This window comes from Schistocerca cancellata, chromosome 10 (genome assembly GCF_023864275.1).
Source record: "Schistocerca cancellata isolate TAMUIC-IGC-003103 chromosome 10, iqSchCanc2.1, whole genome shotgun sequence".
Classification (NCBI taxonomy): domain Eukaryota; kingdom Metazoa; phylum Arthropoda; class Insecta; order Orthoptera; family Acrididae; genus Schistocerca; species Schistocerca cancellata.
In genome coordinates, this window is record NC_064635.1 from 52,577,489 (window position 1) to 52,600,572 (window position 23,084).

Genomic DNA, 23,084 nt, shown 5'->3' on the forward strand with positions numbered 1-23,084 from the left:
AATTTGACGTCATTCTGACCAGTGGTGTTATTTCTGCAGCGGTCTGAAAGTTTAATTTTAATTATAACCACCCTGCATATACAGGGTTATTACAAATGATTGAAGCGATTTCACAGCTCTACAATAACTTTATTATTTGAGATATTTTCACAATGCTTTGCACACACATACAAAAACTCAAAAAGTTTTTTTAGGCATTCACAAATGTTCGATATGTGCCCCTTTAGTGATTCGGCAGACATCAAGCCGATAATCAGGTTCCTCCCACACTCGGCGCAGCATGTCCCCAACAATGAGTTCGAAAGCATCGTTGATGCGAGCTCGCAGTTCTGGCACGTTTCTTGGTAGAGGAGGTTTAAACACTGACTCTTTCACATAACCCCACAGAAAGAAATCGCATGGGGTTGAGTCGGGAGAGCGTGGAGGCCATGACATGAATTGCTGATCATGATCTCCACCACGACCGATCCATCGGTTTTCCAATCTCCTGTTTAAGAAATGCGGAACATCATGATGGAAGTGCGGTGGAGCACCACCCTGTTGAAAGATGAAGTCGGCGCTGTCGGTCTCCAATTGTGGCATGAGCCAATTTTCCAGCATGTCCAGATACACGTGTTCAACCGTTTCTTCGCTCACTGCATGCCGACCCGTTGATTTCCCCTTACAGAGGCATCCAGAAGCTTTAAACTGCGCATACCATCGCCGAATGGAGTTAGCAGTTGGTGGATCTTTGTTGAACTTCGTCCTGAAGTGTCGTTGCACTGTTATGACTGAGTGATGTGAGTGCATTTCAAGCACGACATACGCTTTCTCGGCTGCTGTCGCCATTTTGTCTCACTGCGCTCTCGAGCGCTCTGGCGGCAGAAACCTGAAGTGCGGCTTCAGCCGAACAAAACTTTATGAGTTTTTCTACGTATCTGTAGCGTGTCGTGACCATATGTCAATGAATGGAGCTACAGTGAATTAATGAAATCGCTTCAATCATTTGTAATAGCCCTGTACTGGAAGATATTGGCAATCATTTTAAAATCACCAATACAATACTCCAATCAGGTAGCGTTAGTCAGAATGAGATATTTGTTTCGCAAATTCCTCATTTTAGCTATACCTATGGCCATAATTTTCGCGTTATGCATTTAACTTCATGCGCATCCACTTAGGGACCAGTTCCTAAAGAGGCAGTTTTGGAGGGTTCAGGGAAATTCACCGTCACAGGGATTTGCACATTAACAAGTTAAGTATTCTTTGATGCCTCAGAATGTGTCCTTGATCAGTTCTCGCCCATTTCTCTGCAGGTTTCGACAGCGGGCGAGAGAACTTAAAGGCGGGGGACGAGTGTTTCCGATGATCGGTTGTCACCGCTAGCAAAGAAGATCCGAACCGCTCCAGCATGGTCACGGAGTTTTCGTCGGTTTTCAGCGTTTTCTCCAGCACACAGGGGGGCCGCCTGGAGACTGGAGAAGGATGCGCTCACAGTCAGCTGCCGACAGTCGAAGAGTTCTACTCCAGTAAGTGTCCCTCAATTTAACTACGTGCTCGCTGGGCAAGGTACAGTGTTCAAACAGGGTTGTGCTCCATCGTCATTAACTGCATAGTCTGCTTGCTGTTTTTAAGTCGAAAATCACCTTTCTCGACATTTTTTTGGTTACTGGAATGTAAACGTACCTTCTCAGTCTAGTCCAGCGGTGTTGCCAAACGCCAACGCACAATGTAGTTTGTGTACGTTCTTCCGTCTACCAATGTGCCTCTGAGGGTCATTTCAAGGTCATCCCCCGTGAGCACTATCACTTTACCGCGAGAAGCTACAATGTCGCTGCTCTATTAGAAATCTGACTACTGAAGCAAGTAGTAACATTTCCGTGGTAATATTAGACCGTGATGTAGTAAAACAACACTTTGTTATACACAAAGTCATGAACCAACAATCATTTGTAACATTATCTGACAGAAACTGAATAAAAAATTAACTGAGTACCTGACAAAGAAAGTTTCTTTTTGATCGACGTTTGTAAGCAGTGTTGCTGTTTATTACATCTGAACACTGCAAGATGTCAGTTAACAGTGAGTCAAATGAAATCCTTAAATACACTCCTGGAAATTGAAATAAGAACACCGTGAATTCATTGTCCCAGGAAGGGGAAACTTTATTGACACATTCCTGGGGTCAGATACATCACATGATCACACTGACAGAACCACAGGCACATAGACACAGGCAACAGAGCATGCACAATGTCGGCACTAGTACAGTGTATATCCACCTTTCGCAGCAATGCAGGCTGCTATTCTCCCATGGAGACGAACGTAGAGATGCTGGATGTAGTCCTGTGGAACGGCTTGCCATGCCATTTCCACCTGGCGCCTCAGTTGGACCAGCGTTCGTGCTGGACGTGCAGACCGCGTGAGACGACGCTTCATCCAGTCCCAAACATGCTCAATGGGGGACAGATCCGGAGATCTTGCTGGCCAGGGTAGTTGACTTACACCTTCTAGAGCACGTTGGGTGGCACGGGATACATGCGGACGTGCATTGTCCTGTTGGAACAGCAAGTTCCCTTGCCGGTCTAGGAATGGTAGAACGATGGGTTCGATGACGGTTTGGATGTACCGTGCACTATTCAGTGTCCCCTCGACGATCACCAGTGGTGTACGGCCAGTGTAGGAGATCGCTCCCCACACCATGATGCCGGGTGTTGGCCCTGTGTGCCTCGGTCGTATGCAGTCCTGATTGTGGCGCTCACCTGCACGGCGCCAAACACGCATACGACCATCATTGGCACCAAGGCAGAAGCGACTCTCATCGCTGAAGACGACACGTCTCCATTCGTCCCTCCATTCACGCCTGTCGCGACACCACTGGAGGCGGGCTGCACGATGTTGGGGCGTGAGCGGAAGACGACCCAACGGTGTGCGGGACCGTAGCCCAGCTTCATGGAGACGGTTGCGAATGGTCCTCGCCGATACCCCAGGAGCAACAGTGTCCCTAATTTGCTGGGAAGTGGCGGTGCGGTCCCCTACGGCACTGCGTAGGATCCTACGGTCTTGGCGGGCATGCGTGCGTCGCTGCGGTTCGGTCCCAGGTCGACGGGCACGTGCACCTTCCGCCGACCACTGGCGACAACATCGATGTACTGTGGAGACCTCACGCCCCACGTGTTGAGCAATTCGGCGGTACGTCCACCCGGCCTCCCGCATGCCCACTATACGCCTTCGCTCAAAGTCCGTCAACTACACATACGGTTCACGTCCACGCTGTCGCGGCATGCTACCAGTGTTAAAGACTGCGATGGAGCTCTGTATGCCACGGCAAACTGGCTGACACTGACGGCGGCGGTGCACAAATGCTGCGCAGCTAGCGCCATTTGACGGCCAACACCGCGGTTCCTGGTGTGTCCGCTGTGCCGTGCGTGTGATCATTGCTTGTACAGCCCTCTCGCAGTGTCCGGAGCAAGTATGGTGGGTCTGACACACCTGTGTCAATGTGTTCTTTTTTCCATTTCCAGGAGTGTATGTAATAACAAATCGAAATTTCGCGCCGCTGTCCTGTAAGTTGGTAAACGTGCTACAAACAGCGTGCAGAAAGGCCTGTAGGTGACAGCATAGTGCAGATGCACACATACCGTCGCAGTATCAGTATAAATATGGCCGCCCCACTTGCGACTTGCACCAGGAAAGAACAGCGTTGTGTTATTCGGTGTTTGCGTAGTGAAGGTTTGAAACCTGCTGAAATTCATCGACGAATGGAGGTTCAGTACAGTGATGCATGTTTGTCTCAGCAACAAGTCTACGAATGGAGTAGGAAGTTCGCAAATGGTGTGACTTCAGTGGAAGATGCTCCTCGTCCAGGTCAGGCACAACGAGTTGTGACTCCACAGAGCACTGCAGCAGTTGAAGCCATAGTGAAGGAAAACCGCCGAGTGACACGGAATGACATTGCAGCATGTTCACAGATTAGTCGTGGGTCAGCACACCACATTGTGCATGATGTGCTCCAGTTTCGCAACGTGTCTACGAGATGGGTGCCACGGCAGCTGACTCCTGAAGTGTGAGAGAACGACGTGTTGATGCTTGTGAAGAAATTCTTCGGCGCTTTGAACGAGAAGGTGATGGCTTCCTTGCAAGAATTGTTACTGGGGACGAAACCTGAGTTCTCTTCCACCAACCAGAAACCAGTGTCTTCCTCATCCACTATACTCACCAGACCTTGCCCCAATGTTTGCCATATATCTGGACCACTCAAAGACGCAATGGGAGGAAAGAAGTTCAGTTCTGATGAAGAGGTACGCCATGCAGTGCATGAGTGGTTGCGCGGACTACCAAATGAATTTTTTTCTAAAGGAATTTATGCACTTTGTAAGCTCTGGAGGACTTGCAATGAGCGTGGGGGAGATTATGTTGAAAAGTGATACAGCTTTGTACCACTTCTGCACAATAAATAATATTTTTAAAAAAATATTTAAGGATTTCATTTGACTCACCCTCGTATGTTACTTCAAGAAGTTACAGTGTTGTATGTCTATCGGTTATCATTCTTTGCTCTATTCACTAGAATGTTGTATCGCACAGTTTGCGAATTTCGAGATGGGAGAGTTAGACGACCAACGCGTTTGCATTTAATTTTGCGTGAAGCTCAAGAAAACCTTTACAGACATACACCAAATGATGCAGGAAGCCTACCGCGATGGCCGCAATCGGTGTTACGAATGGATCGCACTGTTTAAAAGTGGCCAGGCGGGAGTTAAAGATGAGCCTCGTCCAGGACGCCCTTCAACGTCTACCGACGATACTCGTGTCAGGATCGTCAGCGAAATTGTGCGCGTGACTATCCGAGAGATTGCAGAAGAATGTAACATTTCAGTTGGATCATGTCATGAAGTCCTGACCAAAAGTCTTGGAATGCATCTTCTTGCCCCATATTCGTCCCACGGCTCGTGAATCAAGACCACAAAGAACTTCGCTTCGCAATCTGTAAAGAGCTTACAGATCGCGCAAATGAGAACTAAGAGAATCAGAACTGGTGATGATAAATGGGTCTACGGTTATGTTGTCGAGACCAAGCTTCAGTCTTCACAATGGGTCGGGAAAGGTTCTCCAAGATGAAAAAAAGCTCGTCAGGTCAGGTCAAATGTCAAAGCCATACTGATAATTTTCTTTGACGTTGAAGATTAATTGCAACGGCCTTGCCGCAGTGGACACACCGGTTGCCGTCAGGTCACCGAAGTTAAGCGCTGTCGGGCGTGGCCAGCACTTGGATGGGTGACCATCCGGGCCGCCATGCGCTGTTGCCATTTTTCGGGGTGCACTCAGCCTCGTGATGCCAATTGAGGAGCTACTCGACCGAGCAGTAGCGGCTCCGGTCAAAGTATACCATTATAACGGCAGAGAGAGCGGTGTGCTGACCACACGCCCCTCCTATCCGCACCCTCCTCTGAGGATGACACGGCGGTCGGATGGTCCCGATGGGCAACTTGGAACCTGAAGACGGAGTGGATATTGAAGATTAATTCATTATGAATTCGTGCCACAGGGACAAATTGTTAATTGATGGTACTATCTGGACGTGTTGCAACGCCTGCGAGAAACTGTGAGAGGGAAACGGCCTGAAATGAGGCAAGACAATTCATGGCGCTTCCTTTACGATAACGCACCCGCACACTCGCCCCTGTTGGTGCGTGACTACTGCACAAAAGACGAAATTACTGTGCTGCTTCATGCTCCGTACTCTCGCGACCTGGCCTCTGCGGACATTTCTTTTATTTCCGAAGTTGAAAACCCTCTTGAAAGTGTGAAGATCTGCAACGATGGACGAAATAAAAGAAAATTCGCAGACGGCGCTTGTCGCGATCCAGCAAGAGGCGTACCAAGACTGCTTCCGAAAGCGGAAACGAAGTTGGGAACTGTGAATCAATTGTGGAGGATGGTATTTCAAGGAGACGACGCGCAAGAAGTAAAAGGTAAGTGTAGAAAAATTTTGTGGACAAAGTTCCGGAATTTTTTGAGCAGACCTCGCATAACCTAAAACGAAGGTGGCCGCGCGGTTAGAGGCGCCATGTCACGGATTGCGCGGCCCCTCCCGCCGGAGGCTCGAGTCCTCGTTCAAGCATGGGTGTGTGTTTATTTATTTCTAGTTTCTGCTACCAGTCACCTTTTTATGTTTTGTTTAATCTAACATAATACAACGCGTTTCGAACATGTTCTGTTCATCTTCAGGCGTTTATACGAGGGCAGTTCAATAAGTAATGCAACACATTTTTTTTCTCGGCCAATTTTGGTTGAAAAAACCGGAAATTTCTTGTGGAACATTTTCAAACATTCCCGCTTCGTCTCGTATAGTTTCATTGACTTCCGACAGGTGGCAGCGCTGTACGGAGCTGTTAAAATGGCGTCTGTAATGGATGTGCGTTGCAAACAACGGGCAGTGATCGAGTTTCTTTTGGCGGAAAACCAGGGCATCTCAGATATTCATAGGCGCTTGCAGAATGTCTACGGTGATCTGGCAGTGGACAAAATCACGGTGAGTCGTTGGGCAAAGCGTGTGTCATCATCGCCGCAAGGTCAAGCAAGACTGTCTGATCTCCCGCGTGCGGGCCGGCCGTGCACAGCTGTGACTCCTGCAATGGCGGAGCGTGCGAACACACTCGTTCGAGATGATCGACGGATCACCATCAAACAACTCAGTGCTCAACTTGACATCTCTGTTGGTAGTGCTGTCACAATTGTTCACCAGTTGGGATATTCAAAGGTTTGTTCCCGCTGGGTCCCTCGTTGTCTAACCGAACACCATAAAGAGCAAAGGAGAACCATCTGTGCGGAATTGCTTGCTCGTCATGTGGTTGAGGGTGACAATTTCTTGTCAAAGATTGTTACAGGCGATGAAACATGGGTTCATCACTTCGAACCTGAAACAAAACGGCAATCAATGGAGTGGCGCCACACCCACTCCCCTACCAAGAAAAAGTTTAAAGCCATACCCTCAGCCAGTAAAGTCACGGTTACAGTCTTCTGGGACGCTGAAGGGGTTATTCTGTTCGATGTCCTTCCCCATGGTCAAACGATCAACTCTGAAGTGTATTGTGCTACTCTTCAGAAATTGAAGAAACGACTTCAGCGTGTTCGTAGGCACAAAAATCTGAACGAACTTCTCCTTCTTCATGACAACGCAAGACCTCACACAAGTCTTCGCACCCGAGAGGAGCTCACAAAACTTCAATGGACTGTTCTTCCTTATGAACCCTACAGCCCCGATCTCGCACCGTCGGATTTCCATATGTTTGGCCCAATGAAGAACGCAATCCGTGGGAGGCACTACGCGGATGATGAAGAAGTTATTGATGCAGTACGACGTTGGCTCCGACATCGACCAGTGGAATGGTACCATGCAGGCATACAGGCCCTCATTTCAAGGTGGCGTAAGGCCGTAGCATTGAATGGAGATCACGTTGAAAAATAGTGTTGTGTAGCTAAAAGATTGGGGAATAACCTGGTGTATTTCAATGCTGAATAAAACAACCCCTGTTTCAGAAAAAAAAATGTGTTGCATTACTTATTGAACTGCCCTCGTACATACATACATACAGAGAAATGTTACTTAAAGTTAAACAGTCTTAAACTACATTAATCTAGAATTCTTTGTCCATTGTTTGTTACTGTAGCGGCTGGTGTGGCATTTCGGTTGGGGGAGGGGGGCAGTGTATGGCTAGAAATCGAAAACAGTGATGTCTTCTGCTAGTTTTCTTCCTTGTGGTTGACTATGTACGATATCACAGCGATTTCATCATCTTACTGCCTCACTTGCATCACTGGTGTAATGGCGGAGCTGTTGATTGACATTACACTACTGCACATTCTATTTTGTCACTGATTGCCAACGTAATTCACTGCACTAATTGCTTCGACGTTATGCACACAACACAAGCCACAATGGCTGAAAATAATTATGGCTGTGTGTGTTGCCGTTAGCGTAAGTTAGATTAAATAGTGTGTAAGTTTAGGGAACGATGACCTCAGCAGTTTGGTCCCTTAAGAGTACACACAGATGAACATTTGAAACCTAGGTGTTCACTGCCAATAACGTGCCATTTAGCAGATAAGATTGAAACTCTGAGTCTTATCTGCTACTTGACATGTTCTTCTCTATAAGCACCTATGTTTGAAGCTACACTCCTGGAAATTGAAATAAGAACACCGTGAATTCATTGTCCCAGGAAGGGGAAACTTTGTTGACACATTCCTGGGGTCAGATACATCACATGATCACACTGACAGAACCACAGGCACATAGACACAGGCAACAGAGCATGCACAATGTCGGCACTAGTACAGTGTATATCCACCTTTCGCAGCAATGCAGGCTGCTATTCTCCCATGGAGACGATCGTAGAGATGCTGGATGTAGTCCTGTGGAACGGCTTGCCATGCCATTTCCACCTGGCGCCTCAGTTGGACCAGCGTTCGTGCTGGACGTGCAGACCGCGTGAGACGACGCTTCATCCAGTCCCAAACATGCTCAATGGGGGACAGATCCGGAGATCTTGCTGGCCAGGGTAGTTGACTTACACCTTCTAGAGCACGTTGGGTGGCACGGGATACATGCGGACGTGCATTGTCCTGTTGGAACAGCAAGTTCCCTTGCCGGTCTAGGAATGGTAGAACGATGGGTTCGATGACGGTTTGGATGTACCGTGCACTATTCAGTGTCCCCTCGACGATCACCAGTGGTGTACGGCCAGTGTAGGAGATCGCTCCCCACACCATGATGCCGGGTGTTGGCCCTGTGTGCCTCGGTCGTATGCAGTCCTGATTGTGGCGCTCACCTGCACGGCGCCAAACACGCATACGACCATCATTGGCACCAAGGCAGAAGCGACTCTCATCGCTGAAGACGACACGTCTCCATTCGTCCCTCCATTCACGCCTGTCGCGACACCACTGGAGGCGGGCTGCACGATGTTGGGGCGTGAGCGGAAGACGGCCTAACGGTGTGCGGGACCGTAGCCCAGCTTCATGGAGACGGTTGCGAATGGTCCTCGCCGATACCCCAGGAGCAACAGTGTCCCTAATTTGTTGGGAAGTGGCGGTGCGGTCCCCTACGGCACTGCGTAGGATCCTACGGTCTTGGCGTGCATCCGTGCGTCGCTGCGGTCCGGTCCCAGGTCGACGGGCACGTGCACCTTCCGCCGACCACTGGCGACAACATCGATGTACTGTGGAGACCTCACGCCCCACGTGTTGAGCAATTCGGCGGTACGTCCACCCGGCCTCACGCATGCCCACTATACGCCCTCGCTCAAAGTCCGTCAGCTGCACATACGGTTCACGTCCACGCTGTCGCGGCATGCTACCAGTGTTAAAGACTGCGATGGAGCTCCGTATGCCACGGCAAACTGGCTGACACTGACGGCGGCGGTGCACAAATGCTGCGCAGCTAGCGCCATTCGACGGCCAACACCGCGGTTCCTGGTGTGTCCGCTGTGCCGTGCGTGTGATCATTGCTTGTACAGCCCTCTCGCAGTGTCCGGAGCAAGTATGGTGGGTCTGACACACCGGTGTCAATGTGTTCTTTTTTCCATTTCCAGGAGTGTAGTTTAAAACTCGGGTGAAGGCCACACACGATGAACAAAACAGTTTCAAGGCTTAAGGCCTAAAGAGAAAAAAGCTTACAATTTTAATAAGCTAAAACTCGGCTGAAGGCCACACAGAGTACTTTAGACTAAAAGGAAATCTCTACGTAAAACACAAGGAGCAGCGATCAGAAGGTTCCAAGGGTCGGCCTGGGAAGTTACCGTTTAGGTGAGACAGGCAGCCAGACCGACAACCTCGTAATCGGAAGGCAACCCAACTGGATGCCAGCCGACAAACCAACCAACCAAATCAGTTCTGCTCCACCTGACGAGCAAAACGACAACAAGATGTCAATAGCTCAACGTTCTGGATATTGGTGCCCAATCCAGCCAAGTCAGAGTAAACGCCCAAAACTACCAACAACACCTCAGCTGTCGAACTACATGCCGTGCTGGACAGCAACAACACGACGAGGAAAATACACCGCCAAAAACTACGTCAACGCCCTGGGCAGGTAACCAGAACTTTAACGGATAGAAGGCAGAAGATATCCCTGGTGCACTTCACTAGTGAAGAAGTGAATTAAATTAAGTTAAAACCCATCCAAGAAAACGGCTGCAAATCTAGCCGACTTCAATGCACACACGTTATTGCTAGCGGGAATCTCGTAGAAAGCAACAACCGGGATCAAACGAAGAGAAGTGATAGCAGTTGAGACTTGATGGTAGGCTAAGTGAGCACTCACCTTTAGTGTCCAGGATTGATGGGCGCCGCGTGAGATTAGCCGAGCGGTCTCAGGCGCTGCAGTCACGGACTGTGCGGCTGGTCCCGGCGGAGGTTCGAGTCCTCCCTGGGGCATGGGTGTGTGTGTTTGTCGTTAGGATAATTTGGAGTGGCCGTGCGGTTCTCGGCGCTACAGTCTGGAGCCGAGCGACCGCTACGGTCGCAGGTTCGAATCCTGCCTCAGGCATGGATGTGTGTGTTGTCCTTAGGTTGGTTAGGTTTAATTAGTTCTAACAAGGGAACCTCCCCATCGCACCCCCCTCAGATTTAGTTATAAGTTGGCACAGTGGATAGGCCTTGAGAAACTGAACACAAATCAATCGAGAAAACAGGAAGAAGTTGTATGGAACTATGAAAAAATGAGCAAAATATACAAACTGAGTTGTCTATGCGCAAGATAGGCAACATCTAGGATAATCTGAGTTCAAGAGCGCCGTGGTCCCGTGGTTAGCGTGAGTAGCTGCGGAATGAAAGGTCAACAGTTCAAGTCAGCCCTCGAGTTAAAATTTTAATTTCTTATTTTCACAAAGTTATGATCTGTCCGTTCGTTCATTGAAATCTCTGTTCACTGTAATAAGTTTAGTGTCTGTGTTTTGCGACCGCACCGCAAAACCGTGCGATTAGTAGACGAAAGGACGTGCGTCTCCAATGGGAACCGAAAACATTTGGTCGCAAGGTCATAGGTCAACCGATTCCTTCACAGAAAAACACGTCTGATATATTCTATACGACACATGACAGGAGTATGTTGTCGACCCACCTAACTTGTACACTTGGCAAATGGGTAAAAAGATTCTTCTACCTTGCCCGATTTAGGTTTTGTTGTGGATGTGATAATCACTCCCAAAAAAGTGATGAAAACATAAGAGTTTGTCACATAAACTGAAAATAAAATATTAAACTTTTCACTGGAGGCAGGACTTGAACCAAGGACCTCTCGTTCCGCAGCTGCTCACGCTAACCACGGGACCACTGCACTCCTGAGATGGCGCCATTCTTGATGTTGCCTATCTTGCATATGGACTGCTCAAATTGTATATTTTACTTATTTTTTCATAGTTCCACACAACTTCTTCCTGTTTTCTCGATTGATCTGTGTTCAGTTTTTCAAGGCCTATCCACTGTGCCAACTTATAACTAAATCTGAGGGGGGTGCGATGGGGAGGTTCCCTAGCAAGTACTAGGCGACTGATGACCCCAGAAGTTAAGTCGTACAGTGCTTGGAGCCATTTGAACCATTTTTAGGATAATTTAGGTTAAGTAGTGTGTAAGCTTAGGGACTGATGACCTTAGAAGTTAAGTCCCATAAGATTTCACACACATTTGAACATTTTTTTTTGTTGTTGTTGGGCGAAAAACTTCGTAACCCTCGCAAGAAGCACTTCACAACTCTGCCAGCAGCTCCGGCCTGACTCCGCGCGACAGGAACCTCCTCGCTGCTCCGCGCCAACCTACCAACTAGAGATGGGGGATCCGCTCTTGAACTAATTCATAGAGTTGAATCTTTCAAAGGAGTGAACAATCAGTGATTCAGAAAAAAAGAATGGTAGCTCCAAACGTTTCCCACGGCAGAGAGAGAGAGAGAGAGAGAGAGAGAGAGAGAGAGAGAGAGACGGAGCATATCAGCAGCGCCTCTGCTGGTCACAGCACAGTGCACGCCACACAACACAGCCAGCGCCGGCCTCTGCCCTGCTTCTACCTTGGCTGCCTGCATTGTGCAGTGCCCCATTGGATTTTGTGTTTCACATATGCCGTGCCGTCTCTGTGTGTCGTCTGCCGCATGCAGTGAGTGTCTGGCGCAGCTTAACTTTGCATCGCACTCTGTCGGCGATCGTTTCAGTTGCACGTCCTGCCCTCTGGGCAGTTGATGCGAGCAACAGTACAGAGAGCCACCTAGCGGATAACATAGGAACTACTTGCAAAAACCTGCTCGCAAGGGAACGGACGATTTGTCTCGGAGCGGGTGAGTTCACCGCTCCCCCCACCCTCGGAACTCGCCCGCTCAACGCTCACCCCACCGTCTCGACTCTAGCCAGAGCGTTGAGCAAAGCGACTCAGGTGTCACTCTGGTCTCTGCAGTCTCAGCTCACGCAGTAATACAGCTCGCAGCTCGACCTGCTCGACTCAGCGCCTCTGCATCGGAGTTCGTCCCTACTGGATATTGTTCTTCGTAGTAATACCGGTATGTATATTACATTATTATGTTATGTATATATCAATTGTTTTTATTTTATTTTTATTTGTTTAAACTGATTAGATTAGGTTCCTGATGACACCTCTTACTATAGGATTTTTATTATGGACACTCGAATTTACGCTTTAATTACGAGCGAACCAATAAACGTATCGCAAAATGTGATACACCAATATTTTCCTTGTTTTATTCTGCGTAAGGCTATATGCAGCACTTTCGTTTTACAGTCAAATTTATATTTTTTTTTCTTTTTCTGGTACGGATTTTGCGATTTTAGGCGTCTTCGGAAGGAAACGTTCACTTTAAAAATATATGGCTTGCGATGTATTTGTATGAGGTTAATGAAATTTTAATACATTATAGCCTAATATATTGTTAATGTAAATCTCAAGTTACAACATTTTCCGATCACCCAAAAAACCACGATAGTGCAAAATAAATCAATAATCAAAAACTTTGTCATATCGTGGAAATTTCAATAAACAATACAAAATTCTTACTCATTATCTGTGTTACTTCAAAATAGGATCAAATAAGATCAAAATACAGGTATAGTACTGGAATAAACCAAGTTTAAAGGGCAATGTGCCTTCCATTTATTTTCTATTGTAAATGAGTGGTGAGTCATGAAAAAGAGCTAATTCATTTCAGGGAGTGAACAGTTCTGATCCAATCTCTGAAAAGAACAGTTTTGCCCATCTCTACTACCAACTGCCTTGCCCGGAAACAAAGGACCAAATACACGTCGGCCGACGAGACGACTAGCCGACCGACCAACCAGCGGTCGTCCCGCTCCAATCCCCCTCCGTCGGACAGTTCGTGTGTGTCGCCAGCGGTAGGCGAGCACTGGCTGTCGGCGCCTCAACCAGCGCTCCGTCCCAGACTCCACTGCTGCTGCGTCCAGACTGCACTCCTGGTCCGTCTCCCACCTACTTCCCGACACACGACGACCTGGAAATACTATCGATCGCTCCAGAGATGGTGTGACAGTGCACTATCGATACGCGCTGCTGCTGCCACTCACAGGCGAGTAAGGCAGGAAGTTAGTGACGCCAGTAAATGGAATAAGAAAAAGAGGCGGCAGTACCGAAATAGAAGATGACAAACATTAAATGGCATGAAACAACGAGCCGCGCGCGGCTCACACACTGTATAAAATCTGCCACAGCAACCAGTCGCCAACTACAAGACTTACCTTCAAACCTAAAAATTTGGGTTCAGAGAATAAGGTATTGGCTCAAATGGCTCTGAGCACTATGGGACTTAACATCTGAGGTCATCAGTCCCCTAGAACTTAGAACTACTTAAACCTAACTAACCTAAGGACATCACACACATCCATGCCCGAGGCAGGATTCGAACCTGCGACCGTAGCGGTCGCGCGGTTCCAGACTGTAGCGCCTTTAACCGCTTGGCCACCCCGGCCGGCGAATAAGGTATTTATCACTTTAATGCGAAGAAGCTAGTACGTCAGAACGGAATTTTTTATTTATCTGTACTATTTACAGTCATTAGACAAAATGATATACAGGGTGTCCCAGCTATCTTGTCCACCCAAAATATCTCTGGAACAATAACAGCTATTGGAAAACGACTTTCACCGGTATCAATGTAGGGCCGGGGCCTATGAATGTACATATTTGGAAACATTCTAAAACGAAAGTGTGGTGTTCAAATGGTTCAAATGGCTCTGAGCACTATGGGACTTAACAGCTGTGGTCATCAGTCCCCTAGAACTTAGAACTACTTAAACCTAACTAGCCTAAGGACATCACACACATCCATGCCCGAGGCAGGATTCGAACCTGCGACCGTAGCAGTCGCGCGGTTCCGGACTGCGCGCCTAGAACCGCGAGACCACCGCGGCCGGCAAAGTGTGGTGTCACCGCCAGACACCACACTTGCTAGGTGGTAGCTTTAAATCGGCCGCGGTCCATTAGTACATGTCGGACCCGCGTGTCGCCACTGTCAGTAATTGCAGACCGAGCGCCACCACACGGCAGGTCTAGAGAGACGTACTAGGACTCGTCCCAGTTGTACGACGACTTTGCTAGCGACTACACTGACGAAGCCTTTCTCTCATTTCCCGAGAGATAGTTAGAATAGCCTTCAGCTAAGTCCATGGCTACGACCTAGCAAGGCGCCATTAACCATTTCTAGAGAGAGTCTCACTTGTTTCATCAAGAATGCTGTATACAAATGATGGATTAAAGTTAAGTATTCCAGCAGCTACCTACTTTTCTTTATAGCATTCATTACGTATCCTGTTTCAGACCTACCGCCCACCTGCGTGAGTTGACGCGTGCATTTCGGCCTCCTCCTCTAACTACAAGGTGTTGGCACATCTGCCAACACATCAGAAAGCACATGTGTTTTTTAACACAAAGTTATGTTTTTTTAAATGGACCTCCTATATTTTTTCTTCAGCAATCCATAGCATGCACATACACAATGGCGTTGATTGCATCGCAATATTCCCATTACATCCCGAGATACTGAGGCGCGAAGTTGACGCTTGAAACAGCCGACATGCGCTGCTAGCGCACGTCATGAGGCTCAGGCGTGAACCCATTGCTGCCCGTGATCGCGACGGTCCGAAACGAATAATACGATCTGCTGCCATCCTCTTGATAAGTATGGGGGTGTGATTACACATGTCAATCTCACCGCGATTACGGGCACCTACTGAGCTCCTAATGTGGCACCTGCTGCCACGTGAGACGACGTCTCGTGTTTCCAGCCATAGCATGCTGGTTGTGGTGTAGGCTGCTGTCACCAGGAATATGGGACACTGTGTCTCGCCCCCAGTGACGCAGGTCGAAGGAGTCCCCTGTTAGGACCTCGGCAGATGCATGGGTGGCTGGACACCCATCATCGTAGTCCCGTGAAGGCGGTAGAGTACTGAGCTACCTGAACGCCTGGGTTGTGAGGAAACGCATAGAGATTTGAGGTGTGGTTGATACCTGGCAATTAAGGATGGCAGGATTGGGTTACTATTGTGGACAAGGCACGAATAATTTACTATTGGTTTGCTTTGCAATTTCACTCATTTATATTAATAAATAATTTTTGAAAACTAGCCAATGAGGTCGCAGTCAGACTTTTAAGAAAATGAACAACAATCACGGCTGAAGGCCTTTAACACGAAAAATGGCAATTATTTAAAATTTAAAAAATGCATAAAATATAGACAGCCAATAATTTTGAAGATAAGCCAATGTGGTCGCTATCAGAATTTTAAGGCAAGTAACCACAATCACAGCTGAAGGCCTTTACGCCAAAATGGCAATTATAAAAAAAATTAACAAATATCAAATATGCTTTCAAACGGCGAATGGCATAGCAAAAGTTAATTTTAAAAAACAAACAACATATCACCAAACAGATGAGACAAATTATGGTAACTTAATAATACAGGGTGATTCAAAAAGAATACCACAACTTTAAAAATGTGTATTTAATGAAAGAAACATAATATAACCTTCTGTTATACATCATTACAAAGAGTATTTAAAAAGGTTTTTTTTCACTCAAAAACAAGTTCAGAGATGTTCAATATGGCCCCCTCCAGACACTCGAGCAATATCAACCCGATACTCCAACTCGTTCCACACTCTCTGTAGCATATCAGGCGTAACAGTGTGGATAGCTGCTGTTATTTCTCGTTTCAAATCATCAATGGTGGCTGGGAGAGGTGGCCGAAACACCATATCCTTAACATACCCCCATAAGAAAAAATCGCAGGGGGTAAGATCTTGGAGGCCAGTGATGAAGTGCTCTGTCACGGGCTGCCTGGCGGCCGATCCATCGCCTCGGGTAGTTGACGTTCAGGTAGTTACGGACAGGTAAGTGCCAATGTGGTGGCGCTCCATCCTGCTGAAATATGAATTGTTGTGCTTCTTGTTCGAGCTCAGGGAACAGCCAATTCTCTAACATCTCCAGATACTGTAGTCCAGTTACAGTAGCACCTTCGAAGAAAAAGGGACCAAAAACTTTATTGGCTGAAATGGCACAGAAAACGTTCACCTTAGGCGAGTCACGTTCATACTGAGTTGTTTCCCGCGGATTCTCAGTGCCCCATATACAGACATTGTGACGGTTGACTTTCCCGTTAGTGTGGAAAGTTGCTTCATCACTAAACACAATCTTTGAAACGAAAGATTCATCTGTTTCCATTTGAGCAAGGATAAAATCACAGAAATCGATTCTTTTAATCTTATCAGCTGCAGACAGTGCTTGAACCTATTTCAGACGATAATGTTTGATAACTAACCTTTTTCGTAGGACTCTCCATACAGTTGATTGTGGAATTTGCAGCTCTGTGCTAGCTCTGCGAGTCGATTTTCCTGGGCTGCGAACAAATGCTTGCTGGATGCGTTCTACATTTTCATAACTCGTTCTCGGCCGTCCAGAACTTTTCCCTTTGCACAAACACCCATTCCTGTAAACTGTATATACCAACGTTTAATACACCACCTATCAGGAGGTTTAACACCATACTTCGTTCGAAATGCACGCCGAACAACTGTCGTCGATTCACTTCTGCCGTACTCAATAACACAAAAAGCTTTCTGTTGAGCGGTCGCCATCTTAGCATCAACTGACGCTGACGCCTAGTCAACAGCGCCTCAAGCGAACAAATGTACAACTAAATGAAACTTTATAGCTCCCTTAATTCGCCGACAGATACTGCTTAGCTCTGCCTTTTGTCGTTGCAGAGTTTTAAATTCCTAAAGTTGTGGTATTCTTTTTGAATCACCCTGTACAATAATAAAATGATAACACAATAATAAACCACAAGGGTCAGTGCCAGACGGTGCTCCAGGAATCGACCTCTGAGTAGGTCACACCAAAAACATTTTCACGGGCGAAGAGAAAGGCAGCCAAGAGTTGCATTCAGATCACAAGATAGTAACTCGGACTAGTGGCAGTCTAACGAGCGATTAATGATAATCTTGGTGAAACTACCTGACATCCAACAAAACAAATGCAAGATGTAAAATTACGCCACAGAATACTGTGCTTAGGGCGCCCGGAACAAGTTAGAAAAGCGCCAACCAACCTACAGTCAAGAAGCTGTCAAACTTACACGCCTCACCAGACAGCGGTGGCAAGGCGAGGAAATCTACACTGCCGTTACATACACTAACCCCTAGGGCAGGTAACTGGGGCGTTAGCGGCCACGAGACAGAAATATACCGCTGGTCGAACTTAAAAATGTAAGAAGCCGAATATCGTAATTAGAAGCTCAGGAAGGCTAATCAGATCCGCCTTCCCCAGGTACTCCACTCGCTGCTTTCCGTCTCGGCGACACTACGAGCAGCAACACGAACCCAAGTCACTGGAGGATCGCGAAATTTCACAATGGTGGAGGTTTCTCTACGCTAATTGCAATGCACTTAAGGGGCTCCGGAAAGGCTCAAAATCATGAAAAGTTCAATTTTTACTTTTTTGCGTTTTCTGAATCTGCGGACTATTACCTTTTAATAGATATATAATTTATTCAATTCCGAAGACTACAACTATTTTTAAATTTTTTTTAAATGTGTTCTACATGGGCGTGACCCACTGTGGCGCTGTGCGATATGTTAATTACCTTGGTGACGGTGATTCTAAAAGTTTCAAACATGTTCAAGGACTGAAGCCCTATGGTGATGATGTTGTAGTGCAGAAATTTGAGTGTATTGGACACGTACAGAAGCGAATGGGAACAAGACTTCGGCGACTGAAAGCTTCGTACAAAAAACAAAAACTCAGTGATGGTAAAGGGTTGGATGGGAAGGGAAGGTTAAGTGACAGTGTAATTGACAAAATACAGAACTATTATGGAATGGGTATTACGCAAAATACACAAAGTGTCGACGAAATGAAGAAGGCTGTTTGGGCTCTTTTTTTTCATACTTCTTCAACCGATGAAAATCCCCAACATAGCTTGTGTCCCAAAGAAGAAGACAGTTGGCGTAAATATAACAAAGGATTGCTAACTGGTGAAGTGTACACTCATAAGCATAGTCTGCCTCATGCAATAATGGAGGTGATAAAACCTATTTTCAGAGACTTAGCAGCACCTGAACTGTTGAAAAAGTGTATTCACGGAAAAACTCAAAACCCCAATGAAAGTGTAGATAGTGTTATATGGTCGAGAATCCCCAAGACTGTATTTGTTGGAATAGAAACACTTCACATTGGTGTGTATGATGCTGTTGCGACTTTCAATGATGGCAACATTGTAAGGTGCAAGGTATTTAGAAATATGGGAATGAAGATAGGTTCTAACATGGTACGAGCGATGCTTGCTTTAGACAAGGAACGCCTTCGGGCTGCAGACAGGGCTGTAAAGAGTCTAGAAATACAAGCAAGAGTAAACAGGAGGAGGAACAAAAGGAAGCTGGAGGAGGAGTTTGCAGAGGATGGAGATGATCCATCCTATGGACCTGGAATGCACTAAAAAGTTAATCCAATCTTTGTCGCTCGATTCCCAAAACTTTTATTTTCTCATACTAATTACATGTTTTCTAAGGATCTTCCAAACATATTTGTTTCAATCTTTCAGTAAATGTTACACAGTACCTTCTGCATAATTTAACACAGCCTTTTTCCAAAAAACTGTATATTTTTGAATATATAAATAAAAAATTGCAAAAAAATGTTGTGAATTTTCATTACAAGTGAAAAAAAAATCATCTTTAATAACTAAACTAAAATTTTGTAAAATCCCTGTGTTAAGTTGTAGCCCATATTCCAATAAATAATCTGTAAAAAGTTCAACTTCCTACCTCAAATACTTTGTGAGGAAAGATGTAATTAATAAGCGTTATTTTAACATTGCAAGTATAGGGCGTTCCGGAGCCCCATAACGTAAACACGCAGGATCCTGTTTCGACAAGGTCGTGCACCCTCGTGATCACCGCCCTTCGATCCGGCAGTCGATACACGCTGCCAGCGGTCCCGGCGTGTTGTCGCTCTGCGCGGACCTCGCTCCTCCTGCGTCCCCAACTGAACCGCCAGACTCACACCACATGGAAGAAGCACGACGTCGCCCCAAAGATAGGGCAACAGTACTACATATCGATAAGCACCGCTGCTGCCACTAGCAGACAGGCAACGCTTACGAAACCGAGTGGAGACAGTGAACACGAGAACACGACAAACAACCCAACCATGCCAAGTAAACAATACGGTCTGGCAGAAACCTACACACGGCACCAACGCGAGCCGCAGCACGGCCCAATGGTAATGGATTGAGGGCAACATCTTTGGTATGACATTGACTAGCACAGACTGCACGTCATACTACTGAAACGTCCCCTTTGAAAAATTATATAAGACTGTGCTTAAACTGACACACAATATTTTTAGCGCAACGCAATCTGACTTTTAAAAATCCCTACAAAGGAATGACCCTGACTAACATTAACCTATACCCTTCACAAATCACTTACCTCACCAAAAATCTTCGTTACTCGAACTACTGCAATACAGCGAGTGCCACTACTGCCAGCTAAATAAAAGATTCAGACTACTGAAGGCACTAACTACTGATAGGCATAGTTAGCAAATGAAAGATTTTAATAGAGAACAAACAATGTATTTACCTTAATAGTCATTATATATATAGCAGTTTATAACATCCATTCTTACAAATATCAAAACTCCGCCATTTCTCTCCCCACATCCACCACTGCCGGCGGCTCACCTCCAACTGCGCAACGCTACGCGCTGTTCACATCCAGCTGCCGCTGCCCAACACTACAATGGCAGACAACAATGCAAACTAGCCACAGACTGCACACAGCACAGCCAGTGATTTTCATACAGAATAAGAAAACATAAACAGCCTACTTACATAGCCCCCATGCTCCCCACAAGCTGTTTATATTTTCTTATTGGCAACGTTACGTAGCGTTCTGTATGAAAATCACTGGCTGTGCTGTGTGCAGTCTGTGGCTAGTTTGCATTGTTGTCTGCCATTGTAGAGGGGCAGCTGGATGTGAACAGCGCGTAGCGTTGCGCAGTTGGAGGTGAGCCGCCCGCAGTGGTGGATGTGGGGAGAGAGATGGCGGAGTTTGGAAATTTGTAAGACTGGATGTCATGAACATGTATATTATGGTTTTTCAACACTATTAAGGTAAATACATTGTTTGTTCTCTATTAAAATCTTTCATTTGCTAACTATGCCTATCAGTAGTTAGTGCCTTCCGTAGTTTGAATCTTTTATTTAGCTGGCAGTAGTGGCGCTCGCTGTTTTGCAGTAGTTCGAGTAACGAAGATTTTTGGTGAGGTAAGTGATTTGTGAAAGGTATAGGTTAATGTTAGTCAGGGCTATTCTTTTGTAGGGATTTTTGAAAGTCAGATTGCGTTGCGCTAAAAATATTGTGTGTCAGTTTAAGCACAGTCTTATATAATTTTTCAAAGGGGACGTTTCACTACCGCCAACTGCTCAATGAAAATGGGGTATTTCCGAGGGGTTTAAATACCACTGTCCGGTGCTGACAGTGTGGAAAAGCCCGCGGTTCTGAGGCAAAGTGAAGTGTCTGGAACAGGGACCAGTGACCGAGATCCAGCTGTTGTCTCACAGCAGTGGGTCGAACAGCAGAAACTTCCTGAAGGTCTGCCAACGTTCCAGACTGCCGACTCGCAGTAGCTTGGCGACGTGGAAGCACCTCACTCGGCAGGCAGAGGGGCTGTGAATGTCCCAGAGCTGGTACTGGGCTGTGGCTCTGCACCACTGCATTAGGAAGACCTAAACTGCAGGACAGAGTAACGAAAGTGAATGCACAGTGATTCAGATTAAACGACCGTAGCATAATTTTGTAATCAGCTTCCATCTATTTTTGTTACACCTCACGCCTAAATATCATCTCGCCTTCCAATTCATCACAAGTTTAACACGCTCATCTGTAGCAAAAGTAGCCTGTGCGATACAGATACCACGCAGAAGTACTGACTGCAACAACTTACCTGGGAGCAACCGCTTTGAATAAACGGAACTCTCTCACCAAATCTGTCGAACATGCTTATGCCGCTTCTGACCTGTGTCTCCCGGAACAAGTGGATTTCAAACTTATTCGCAAGGTTACCGATCTAAATGCCAGCGATCCGATTTGCTAGGAGTGTACGGAAATGACTAGAGGTGACACCATTTTTGCTGCACGTCAGAGATAGCCAACTGAAAGAACCTACACTGAAATTCGATACCGACTATACACTCCTGGAAATGGAAAAAAGAACACATTGACACCGGTGTGTCAGACCCACCATACTTGCTCCGGACACTGCGAGAGGGCTGTACAAGCAATGATCACACGCACGGCACAGCGGACACACCAGGAACCGCGGTGTTGGCCGTCGAATGGCGCTAGCTGCGCAGCATTTGTGCACCGCCGCCGTCAGTGTCAGCCAGTTTGCCGTGGCATACGGAGCTCCATCGCAGTCTTTAACACTGGTAGCATGCCGCGACAGCGTGGACGTGAACCGTATGTGCAGTTGACGGACTTTGAGCGAGGGCGTATAGTGGGCATGCGGGAGGCCGGGTGGACGTACCGCCGAATTGCTCAACACGTGGGGCGTGAGGTCTCCACAGTACATCGATGTTGTCGCCAGTGGTCGGCGGAAGGTGCACGTGCCCGTCGACCTGGGACTGGACCGCAGCGACGCACGGATGCACGCCAAGACCGTAGGATCCTACGCAGTGCCGTAGGGGACCGCACCGCCACTTCCCAGCAAATTAGGGACACTGTTGCTCCTGGGGTATCGGCGAGGACCATTCGCAACCGTCTCCATGAAGCTGGGCTACGGTCCCGCACACCGTTAGGCCGTCTTCCGCTCACGCCCCAACATCGTGCAGCCCGCCTCCAGTGGTGTCGCGACAGGCGTGAATGGAGGGACGAATGGAGACGTGTCGTCTTCAGCGATGAGAGTCGCTTCTGCCTTGGTGCCAATGATGGTCGTATGCGTGTTTGGCGCCGTGCAGGTGAGCGCCACAATCAGGACTGCATACGACCGAGGCACACAGGGCCAACACCCGGCATCATGGTGTGGGGAGCGATCTCCTACACTGGCCGTACACCACTGGTGATCGTCGAGGGGACACTGAATAGTGCACGGTACATCCAAACCGTCATCGAACCCATCGTTCTACCATTCCTAGACCGGCAAGGGAACTTGCTGTTCCAACAGGACAATGCACGTCCGCATGTATCCCGTGCCACCCAACGTGCTCTAGAAGGTGTAAGTCAACTACCCTGGCCAGCAAGATCTCCGGATCTGTCCCCCATTGAGCATGTTTGGGACTGGATGAAGCGTCGTCTCACGCGGTCTGCACGTCCAGCACGAACGCTGGTCCAACTGAGGCGCCAGGTGGAAATGGCATGGCAAGCCGTTCCACAGGACTACATCCAGCATCTCTACGATCGTCTCCATGGGAGAATAGCAGCCTGCATTGCTGCGAAAGGTTGATATACACTGTACTAGTGCCGACATTGTGCATGCTCTGTTGCCTGTGCCTATGTGCCTGTGGTTCTGTCAGTGTGATCATGTGATGTAT

The 23,084-nt window shown here is 47.3% G+C and overlaps 1 protein-coding gene and 1 pseudogene across 2 annotated transcripts in view; both read left to right on the top strand.

Annotated features, from left to right (window-relative positions):
* LOC126106787 (organic solute transporter subunit alpha-like) overlaps positions 1–23,084 on the top strand; it is a 108,698-nt gene that overhangs the window by 38,445 nt on the left and 47,169 nt on the right. For both annotated transcript variants that reach the window (XM_049913171.1, XM_049913170.1), the window contains exon 2: positions 1,296–1,508. In XM_049913171.1, the coding sequence (XP_049769128.1) occupies positions 1,391–1,508 (118 nt within the window). In that variant the 5' untranslated portion in view covers positions 1,296–1,390. The remainder of the gene's footprint in view (positions 1–1,295; positions 1,509–23,084) is intronic.
* LOC126107110 (5S ribosomal RNA) lies at positions 5,171–5,288 on the top strand (annotated as a pseudogene).